This window comes from Triticum dicoccoides, chromosome 7A, assembly GCF_002162155.2.
Source record: "Triticum dicoccoides isolate Atlit2015 ecotype Zavitan chromosome 7A, WEW_v2.0, whole genome shotgun sequence".
NCBI classification, from domain to species: Eukaryota; Viridiplantae; Streptophyta; class Magnoliopsida; order Poales; family Poaceae; genus Triticum; species Triticum dicoccoides.
The window spans coordinates 108,442,143-108,453,324 of NC_041392.1; the positions used below are offsets into that span (position 1 = coordinate 108,442,143).

The window sequence follows — 11,182 nt, forward strand, 5'->3', positions numbered from 1 at the left end:
TGGAAGCTGTGATTCTGCGAGTTACTGACGGCCGTGCAGCGGGCGGCAGAGCGCGTGCGCGTGCGCCGGGCAGAGCAGGCCGGCGTGACAGCTGCTGCGCCTGCGCCTGTGCTGCATGGGAAGAAGGGAATTTTCGCTCTGGGCGCCTCTGCGGGAGGGAATAGTGGGAGTACTACCATGGCAGTGCAGTGCGCCGCTGCCATGCCATGGCTTGCAGCTTTGCAGCCTTGCAGCTCCTTGGAAAAGGAAGGTGGCAGACAGGGATAGGCGAGCGTTTCTGGGCCCTGGCACTATGTCCGCGCAGCCGTTGGATTGTGGATCCGACGGACCAGATCAGCACGGGCAGATTAGAGAATGACAGCTTGTAACACATAAAAGCTTTGTGTACGATGCAAAGAAGAACAAAGCAATCGCTCATGCATGGCACTCGCACATAACTGTAAAGGGATTACTCTCATGCGTACGGTAATTTGTGCTCAAAGCAGTACCATCGGCCATTACCCATTAACCTTTGCTCAAAGCTGTACCATGCTCAAATTAACATTTGTTCAAAGTAATCAGGACACGACCGGCCGTGGAGGTGGAGCGTGTACCTTCGGCCATTTCAAAAGGCTAATTACTAGTAGGAGCAGCGGCAAAGACGTACGTAGACTCGTAGTACTTACACCGGGGACGGGGAGTGATCATCACCATGTGAAAAATTCAAAAACCGGATCTATCCACGACTGGAAGCCATGCGTGGACGGTACAGCCCTAGAACGGGAAAAGGGAGGGAGCGGTTCCAACAGTTCCAACAGTTCCGTTCTACGGTCGAGTCAGAAGCAACGCCGTGATGCCGTGGCATCGATCAACTTGCTACTACCACTCCACGGTAATAAGTGCGCAACTCCTGTTGTTAATTAATAATCACGGTGAAACGCACAGTACACAGTCACATGATTAGCGACAGCACTAGGTGGCTCCGTGGCTGCCTAATTAATTGGGTGTTACGGCTCCTGAGACGCGTTCATTGGACACCGAATTTAACCGCCACTTTTCAAACGTGAAATTGTCTACCATGACACTTATTTTGAATCGGAGCGGGTAGTTTATTTACTATAGTAGTCTTTTTACCGTTCGTTTCTTCTCTCGTTTGTTCCGCGTAGGTCGTAATTTTGAGTTGGAATTGTAAGCGTGTTTGCAATGCTGGGTTGATCCTCATTAATCGATGTCACTTGCACTACGTTTGTCGTCCATGGTTAGCAGCTAGCAAGGATGGATATGGAGAAGGCGACAATAGTAACATTACAAAGTCGGTGCCCTTTTTACGTGCATCTCGTTGACAAGTCCTTACTGTACCACGTACAAACACGACCCTATCTAGGGATCAAGTACCCCATTAATTTACGCCTAGTGAACAGTGCTTCGTACACGGTACGCGCGCGCCCATGCATGGACCTAAACAACGGCCGGCTTAGCCGATAAATCTCTCTCTCTCACTCCAAGTCCAAAGCCATCCGTAGCACGCCATGGTTCAAATTTCCAATCCACATGCATGCACCGGACTACTCCACGTGCCGCCGATTGGTCGCTCCCGGATGTCTGGACTGCCGACGTACGCATCAAATCATACCAGAGAGTAGAGATAGGCTTTGCACTTTGAAACGAGATCGATATGAGAATTTTGAGGAAGAGGAAAAAAGATCGATATGAGAATTTTGAAGAAGAGGAAAAAAGATCGCGTATTCATCACACGTGTGCATACAGGGTTCCTTGGATCTAGCTCTACCATAATTTCCATGGGTCTACGTACGTACGTAGCTCGACTTGCATGCGCGCGTGCGTCCACTCGATCCACACGCATCACGTGCATGCATGCGTACGCCGTCTCGGCCGGGATTTAATTCTACAGCCGGCTCGATCTATCGAGATGCATATATGATTTGAAATCTTCGGTCCAGAGGAGTGGGTAGGATATGGAGTTCCATTCATTCTTGGTTGGATACTTGGATCGATCATTGCATCGGGCAATCATAGGGATATATCATCAGGAATTCAGTGCTTGCTACCCACCTACCCACCTGGCCAGCCATGTCGACATACATGCATCCATCAATGCCCATGGCCCGTATGGATTTTCGGAGCCCGTACGTGCGTTTACATACATACCATGCACTAGATACTCGTGGCAACTTTGCTCGTAGTAGCGGCAGCGACCAATCAGGCTTTGCCTGAATTACCAAAACTTTCGCGGTTTTGACGGAATTTGATCGACGGTGAAACTCGGGCGGCTGAGATCGACGGAGAAGTGTCGACGACGTGGCAGCAGCAGGCAGCAGCGCCGCCCAAGCCCAACCATATGACGGCGGATGAGATCACAGGGGGCGCGTGACGGCGGGAGCGATATCCATGCATTTACTGGCGTGCACGTGACGCACATTCAGATACGGGTATATGCCCTCCCATCCACTCGTCAGGCAGCAGCATGTACACGTACATGTACATGTCTGGGCCTCCTCACGATGCTTGTCCCGGCCGGCCGGCCGGCAAATAAATCTGGCCGGAGATTGACATTCCCGGGGCGCCATGATGTATATCTCCTGGCCCGGCCGGCCGGACGGGTTCATCACTACGCTTGCAGTTACTGAAGATGCGTGTGTGAAATGTGCTCAGATTTTCGCCAACTTGCATGGTTGTACAATTCGAGTTTCCTTTGTGCCCGAATCAGCGTAGGATCCACGGTTTCGCCTGGGTTTGCTAGGCCTGCATTCACTGAGCTGTGGAGCGTGACGATTTCCCCTGAATTTGCGCCGAAGCGAGCTATTATATTCACCCAAAAACCACGAGAAATTGGCCTTAAATTTCATTCAGTTTGAACTTCTCTTCAGGAGCTCCCGCCTTCTCCCCGTTGGGGGTGGACATCTCCAGATGGAAGAGATAACGCGCGCATTCATGAGACGATCCAACTCAGCAACGCACGATCATACCACTATCCGTTTATATGCTAGTGCAGTTACTGCGTGGTCCGACCCGTCACTTCTCATCACGGCCCTCCATCCAGGTTGTGAACTGGGCCTGCACCGTCTACGCCCTAACAAGCCATTAAACACAGCAGACAAGATTCTTCCTGGGCCAGCCCAAACCAACGGCAACTGAGATAAAAAAGTGCAAACAGTTTACAAAAGTCATTCTCCATTTCTACCATGAGATATATACCTTTGTCTCAAAAAAAATGAGATATATACCCTTTGCGCTGCCACCAACAATTGTACTGCTAGAGAAACGAGAACACAAGTTTATTCATAACAAATCATAACTATGTCGCTGGAGAAACAAGAACGAAAAATGCTGCGAAAAACGGCAACATGTTCTATGAACTCCCGCTGCGCTACAAAGAATCTCACAATTAAATACAGGCCCCGATCAAGAGTGCTGTCTATTTCGAGCCGTCTAGTCAGACAACAAGGTGAAAAAAGGAGCAACAAGGCGGGAAAAAAAAGGAACAGCAGATGGCATGTTTCAGAAAATGGGCGATACAACAACACTTCTCTTCTCTTTCTACGGAGCCTGGGGGCGTCATCTCTTTCGGCAAAGTCTAGCGACTCGGTCTGGCGGGCTTGTCCCAAGGCTTGGATTTGTAGGAATTCTGTTTCGTCTTCCGCGCTGACACATAGTTGGCCTCCGCCTGGAAGGGGTTCATGCCATCGTCGTTGTCGTCTTCCTTTGCTTTCCTGACCTTCTTTGCCTTTCCACGGTCGTACTCCTCATCCCTGGAAAGCAGATAACCGAATGGGTGGTAAGTTCAGGTCTCTTGAAGCAGTTGCAACCCAGCCAAAAAAGACCAGGGTTCAGAATCAGTTAAGAGATATCTTATGGGCAGGCGCGAAATAACTCACCACTCATCCAGCACATATCCAATGCTCTTCTTCCCCGAACTTTTGTATTCACTAGTCTCACTGTTTGGCACGGCAACATCATCCCAGCACGGAACTGCATACCAAGGAAGGAACATATTTACAGATTAAAACTGGAAGAAAAGCAGAGTATATTTGTTAACACATAGTGGGCGTGCATCTGCAAAGAGAATTGCTCACCGGTAACTTCTGCCCTCAAGTCCTCTGTGCGAATAACGACTTGTTGGGAGGCAGCTCCCCTCTTTGCATCTACGTTGTTTCTTGAATTTGCTTGATTTGCAGAAGTTTGACTCTTTCCATTCCTGGCGTCCATGTTATGATCACCAGCACCAGCACTGCTTGCTCCAACAACCTGCTGGCTGTCTTTGAATACTTGGGTGCCATTTTCAGAACTTGCACTGGCATGGGCATGTTTCCGCTTACGAGATGTAGATCCTGCAGTTTTTGGCGGCACAGTTGCTGACGTTGATGTCTGCTGCTCACTGCTGTTGTCACCAGAACAATCAACACTGGCCGTGTCCTTAACGCGCTTTTTGGTTTTCTTATGCTTCTTCTTTTGTTGCTTTAGTGATAATTGTCTTGGCCGGAGCCATAACTTCATTAATGGATATCTCACAAGTTTCTTTGACTTCGAGTCCACCCTTTTAGTCATTCTGCCATTACATGAATCGCCTGGAACCACCTTCGTGGAAACTTGCGAGGAGATCTGTTTTCCAACATCAACTTGCTCAAGTCCTGGTAGTATGGTTTTCTCCTTCTACACAAATGTATGAGCAGAACATATTACAGCTGTCAACTCACATTAAGCGAAATGATGAAGCTTACATTTTATTTGTGCGCAAGGGAGCAGCATAGTCACGATTTTACTGGTTCATCTGGGTAATGAATAAACACTTCTCTAGCAAGGGAGAGAGAAGGGTGGCTGTTGGCCATTAGCATACCTTGCTCGTCGTCAAAGCCTTCACTATGTGGTCATCTTGCTTGAGAGATCCTGTTAAGTCCTTCATTTTCTCACTTGAAACTGGATCTCCACCGCTAGTGCTAGGGATGACACCATTTGAAAGAACAGCATCCTACCAAGTCGCATAAGATAACATAAGTAATGAAGTGCTAGAAATGGAGACAAAAACTAGCAGTGACCATCAAAAGGATACCTTAGTTTGGAAAGTTTGCGCGGTAAACCCGGTAATCGTGCCAACCAAGTTCGAGCTTGGCTTGGAACATGTTTGAGAGCAAGAAGTTTGTTTATCTGTCTCTGACAGTCCAGCAGGACCACTGACCACAGATGAGGCAATAGAAGTATTATTTCCCAGCTTGGCCAATGCACCACCAGTCTTTGGTTCCTGCAATGACATCTTAGCCATTGTCTGATTGCTGCTCGCCAGTTGATCTGATGAAGATGTCTCTTTATGACTACTTGAAGCAACTTGCTTTGATTTAGTTGACAATGTAGCACCATCATTTTGAGGTCCAAGGGCTTTCTGTGCGGCGGGCAGGACACTGTTTTGAAGGGCTGCAGCAGTTTCAGCTTTGCCAGCATTTGTTGAACAATGGTCTACTAATGTCATACTGCTAACTCTGGAATGGGCATTGCTTGTACTCTGCAACTTCTTATTTGCATAAGGTGATGTCAGACCACTCGATTTTGCTTCCATTACACCATTGATAGATGAAATCTTCCCAGGGATCATGTTGTTTACAGGCAGATTAGGAGTGCTGTTGTCTTTGCGCCCCAATGTGTTCCCAATTCTGTCACGTACATAAAATAACATATAGGCTTTCTGTTTCAGTACGTCTGCCTCACGAACTTGGCGTACCTGAAATTGATGGCCTTGGGAATCAGTACGGCAAAAATAAAAGCTGCAAAATTAACCAAGGGCAAGAACTGGAATTCAACAGGCAATATGGCTCAGGATTTGGTTTTGTTTCCTTTCCAGCCATCAACAGAACCCAAACCATAGTTCTTATATTCAAAATCTAGCTGAAGGATTCTCCCCAAACAAGTCGAGTATAATGTACAGTAGTAACTTATCAAATGCTATATTCAACATATACTAAAACAGGATAATACATCACTAATTAGAACAAGCAAAAAGGTCAATGCATTGTGACCACCGAGCTCTGAGCTGTAAAATTAAGGATGCCATAACATTATAACAATAAGATATGTTCTATCTACACTCTACCATGTGATACAATGCAAGTTATTGAAAAGATAAGATAACACTGGTAGCAAAGGTCTTCAACAAATCGATGAGGCAGCAAGGCTTTGCTATGAGGATTTACTTAAAAGGAAAAAACAATAGTTTCAGAATAATATTTTCATCAATGGTACATGAGCTAGCATGGTAAAGTTAGTGTTATAAACCACAAAAAAAAGAGTAAAACTCTGATCTTATACCAGACCTGATTATCGTCAAGATTGTGCCACATCCCACTGGAAGTCCGAACAAAGCAATAATAATGACCTGATTGAGTACTCCAACCAGCATGAACCAAGACACCATAAAGACTGTATTTGTAATCTGCGCCCTACAGATGATCATAGCAAAATACTGAATATAAGCTAATTGGTGGAAAATCAAGGTAAATTTCAAAGGTCCAGAACTAATAACTCACTTTAGAATCACTCATAAATGGTTTCAAGTCTAGAACAGGTTGAAAATCCACTTTTTTGTCAATCTTTTCACGGGGACGGAAAGGGCTAAAGCGCTTCAGATGAACTGTCAAAACATTTGGAGCTTGATCAATTGTAAACCTTTTCTTTGCTACAACTTTCTGCCTGCAGCGCTCACACTGATACTGCTTTTGACCGCCATCGAGTAGTTCATCCTCAGTAAAGTTTTGAAGCGCTCTCACCAAAGTTGTGGCCTTTCCAATATCAAGACTGAGATCCAAGAAAGGATCAAATGTGTTGGAACAATGCGAGCACCTTGTGCATTTCACCTGGAACATATATATGCAGTAAAGCAGAAGACAACAGAAATAGGTTTTCCCAAGAAATCACTAGTCCCGATGTAAGAATGCACATGATGTACCTGACTTCTTAGGCGGCCACCAAATATTCTGTGAACTAAGCTCTTCTCATAAGCACTTGCAGATTCGCTCAGTACTCCAGAAGGTAAACAGCATTTATGCATGGATTCAAGCAAGTTAACCATTAACTCATGAGCATCTTCCTGCCTTGAATTACGGAAGCTACGAGAAATGCCTATTTGCGGTTAAAGATTTACATTTTGACACTCCATAATGAATAGACAGGAGAATTTCAAGTTAAAACTAAAAGAGGAAATCAATTAAGCTAGAGCGTATGGAAGGATACATCGCAAGTTCTTGACAATTTGTGATGGCGTCACTATTTTTCCAGTTGACTGTAGAGCAGTCTTAACATGGTTCTGGAGAGCACACAATGCACAAAATCCAGCAGTACGACCTGAAAATGGTGAAACAAAAGGAATAAGTAACAACTGTATGAGAAATGCCTCGCAAGGGCAAAAAGCTGAAAACAGAGAGTATGTATAGCATACATATGGTGTTTAACAAACTACCTTGTAGGTAGGGTACGAAGTTACTGTTAGCTACAACAGAAGAATAGATCAAATGCAGAATAGCTAGTGGTAGGGGTTTTTAGTTGATTCACAGATCAGCAAATGTTGTATTACTAGTGGAAGTTTGAAGTTTCAACTAGAGTAAACGGCACAGTTTCATGAATTCTGTGTGCTACCTAATGGGGTAACAATGAGTCAGTAAATGGATCAGTTATTAATGTAAAGGAGCCCTGGTGACAAAAATGACATTTGGGGTGGGTTATTGGAGTGGCGGGTTGGCAGTATCAGCTTCTTTCAGTACATGGATAAAACCGTAAAAGTGTGTGCCGTTATTATCCCACATTCCCACTAGCTAACTACACCTCCCTTATTATAGAAATGATGTTTACAATCACCTTGAAGCCGCTCGCTAGCAGACATATATATATATATGTATATATATATTATACAAGTGAGTCCTTTCGTGTCAATAATTTTTACAGTTGCCCAAATTCGTCAAAGAAGTTGCTTAACTTGTGCACCCCAGGTAAAAATTGCACCAGCTTGGCTAATCCTACTTGTGGCAGCTGCTGCATATGGGCACAGTCCACTTTATTCTCATTTCTTGCCAATCAATATGATTTTGATCAGACACACAGCATTTTAGAATTTCCATGGGCCATTTGAGCAACCGTCAAGTTCTGTCACCTGGATATACCACCTCACAAGACGTTGCATCTGTAGTGCAAATTACTCGTTGAAAATATAAGGCAAGTTTTGGTATAGCATAATTAAGGAACAACTCATGGACCAAAGAGATACAAGTGTGAAATGACCATGATATCCACTTATAAGGTTTTTTTTTTTACTAATAAGGTAGTCATAGGTCAGAGTGATAGATTAATCTGGTTGTTTTTCTACTTATAAGGGTTTAAAAGAGAGCAAAATTAGATGAGCGCAAAAGAAAGGAATGTCATCAAATGTAATTGTAGCTTTACATCTTTAAAATAGACAATGCCATAGAGGGAGCACTCTACTATTCATAATGCATGTGCAAACCACATGCCCAACATCAAAATGGAAGCACCGTACATGATAAAGTACCAAGTTTACACAAAGAATAGGTGATAATTTAACACAAGGCAACAAGCCAGGAATAATGTTGAATCACGGTTATTCGATGCAGTGATGAGATTGTATTAACAACTGACTTGATACCTGTTCCATCAGGTGTGACTCAAATGATAGGTCGGGATAACCAATCCACATATATCAGCCAACCATTCTCATCCACACATATCGTCTGACAAAATAGAATGACAAACTTTTACACGACTTCTCCAGTGGATGATAACGGTTGACTGATCAAACTTTGAGATATGACTGCACATGTTTCCCGATTCGATCGTGATTCAAGCTGGAGGAATTGGTGAAAACTTGCAATACTGTGGAAGGAATACCCTTGAGCCTTGACAATGCAAGTATTGTTGTCTTTGGGAGTGAGGATACTCCTATTCAGGTAGTGGTAATATGGGCATTGGTACAGCCTAGATTTCCAGCCATATACCTTTTAAAGGATTACTGCTTTAGAATGTGCAATAATATGCAGATCAATTTACTGCTAGCTTGGAAATCCACAAGCCTGATGTAACATCGTCAACTCACTTATCGTGTCGCTAAGCCAGTGGACAGTTGCAAGTTCCAACAGCACTTACATGAAGACTTGTGCCTTCCACTCTGCAAGTAGGCTGCGAACGGCTCCGTGTACGTCAAGCATTGCAGAACCGAGTTGAGGTAGCAAGTGTTCCCAAGATTTTGCAGACCAGCACCCTGCAAAATGCAATCCAATTTCAGCGCTCAAAAGGGCATCACAAGCTGAATGCCATTACCCACCATACTAAAACCCCAAGAAATGGCAATTCTGTGAAGCAAATTCTGCGCGTCTTTTCCTAACTACGAGCCTAAAATCACAGTGTGATGTTATAAACCCGAATTGACAACTCCGGCGTCCGAACACCAGATATAGCAGCTCTATCGCCCCAAAATCACAGCTTTAAGAGCACAAACCCCCAAATCAGAGCTGCGAATTTGCATTACTCACAATTCTCCCGAGGTAGATCCTGGCGACGGTGAGCTCCGGATCCAAGCCCAGAGCCTCGGCCTTCTCCGGCCTCCTCGCCTCCGCCTCGCCCCTGGCCGCTCCCGCCGCCGCGGTGGCCGCCCCGCCCGCGGCGTCCGGGTTGAGGGTCTCCATCTGGAACCCGCCTCCCCCGACGGCCACCGCGGCGTGCGGCCTCCTGGCGAGGTGGAACTCTATCCTCCTGTGCAGGACGCCCTCCGGCACCGGCGCCGCCGCCGCGGACACCTCCGCCATCCCCACTAGGGTTTCGACGTCGCGCCGGAAGCGGCAGCCGAACGGTGGTCCTTGGATCCGGACGGCGAAGGACCGGCGCTCCTCCGATTCCCCGAGGGATTCTTGCGGATTGAAATCCGGGGCTTCGATCGATAGGTCGGGCGGGCAGAAATTGGTGTGATGCTCTGTGTTCTTCCTTTTTTTTTGGTTTTTTTCTTGTCCAGCCGCCGTTCTTGCCGCGGGGACGGAAGAGAGGGAGTGAGGGAGGTGCGGGGCGGGGCTATAAACCCTATACCCCTGGCGAATGGACGGCTGGGATTGCTGGGATGGGGCCGAGCGGGTGATCTGGAGTGTTGGTCCTGTGGCACGTGCTTTGTTCGTCCGGTGGGGCCAGAGGAAGAGAAGAAGGAGGGGAGCTGTTTGGGCTTTGGAAGCTTCTCACACAACCGTGTGAGCTTTTAGCTTTGAGCTCTTCGGAATTTTCGTGGTAGAACACCAAATTATATATGGCACCAAAACAGATTTTGTTACCGCTCAAAGAAAATGATTTTGTTTTCCTAAAAAAATATTGTTCATTCACGGACTGCATTCATCAACTGATTATTTGTTTTGATCAACTGGAGCTTCTTTCATTTAAATGATTTTCATGAGAATATCGCAATGATTAGAAACTTTCCGTTCGTGGCTGCCTTTTTGGTTTGTAAGGTTCTGAAATTAGTACATGAATATCACTAGCAAAAAAAAATAGTACATGAATATGAAAAGTACAGGGAATCGAATCATAATGCATGTGCAAACGGAGGATTTGAAAACTTGGGTGTTTTTGGCGGTTCACACGAATAAGAAACACACATGAATCGTTATAAGCCCAGCTAAGTCATAGTCAAACGACATGAAGCATATGATTGAGATATTATCATGCCACTAAAGACCTTGTCATGGCTTGATACATGGTCTTCAACCAGGCCTGGCTAGTATAGAATCTGAGCTTCTAGTGCAAAAATAGAAAAAGCGATCTGAGCCATTGGATTCGAGATCAATGGTACAGATTCTGGTGGAGGAGTAGGTTCCCACTTAATGTGCATTTCACGAAAAGCCCCCTCTAACAATTGGATATAAAATGCGACTTTTACAGTAACAACCTCAAGTCACTCATCCATTTCGAAGTGAGCACGTCGTTGATGTCATCCCCCAGAAGCATGTCAATATTTGAGTACGTGAGAAAGTTCTCTCTAAAATAAAATAAACTAAATGTACATTTCTGATTCATATACAAAAGTGGTAAATGTACAGGTCAAACTGAATTTTCCAAAACAGAACACAATAGAAAGATATGGCAGAAAGAAAGCTATGGCTCAAAGGCAAAAATTACAATACTCCAGACTCAGTAAGCACCCTCTGAACTTACA

General features: G+C 45.3%; 1 protein-coding gene across 2 annotated transcripts; it reads right to left on the reverse strand.

Moving 5' to 3' along the window:
- Window positions 1-3,258: 3,258 nt before the first annotated feature.
- On the reverse strand, window positions 3,259-10,026 carry LOC119329348 (ubiquitin carboxyl-terminal hydrolase 23-like). Of its 2 annotated transcripts, none has more exons than XM_037602379.1 (11): window positions 9,522-10,026; window positions 9,136-9,250; window positions 7,216-7,326; window positions 6,932-7,104; window positions 6,513-6,839; window positions 6,300-6,425; window positions 5,048-5,710; window positions 4,835-4,966; window positions 4,074-4,650; window positions 3,876-3,969; window positions 3,259-3,749 (listed from the first exon to the last, which is right to left on the reverse strand). In XM_037602379.1, exons 1-11 carry the CDS (start codon window positions 9,792-9,794, stop codon window positions 3,575-3,577), a joined length of 2,766 nt encoding a protein of 921 aa, XP_037458276.1. In that variant the 5' UTR covers window positions 9,795-10,026; the 3' UTR covers window positions 3,259-3,574. The 2 variants fall into 2 exon arrangements, with proteins under 2 accessions (XP_037458276.1, XP_037458277.1); XM_037602380.1 differs by lacking the exon at window positions 9,522-10,026 and adding an exon at window positions 8,639-8,987.
- Window positions 10,027-11,182: the final 1,156 nt, after the last annotated feature.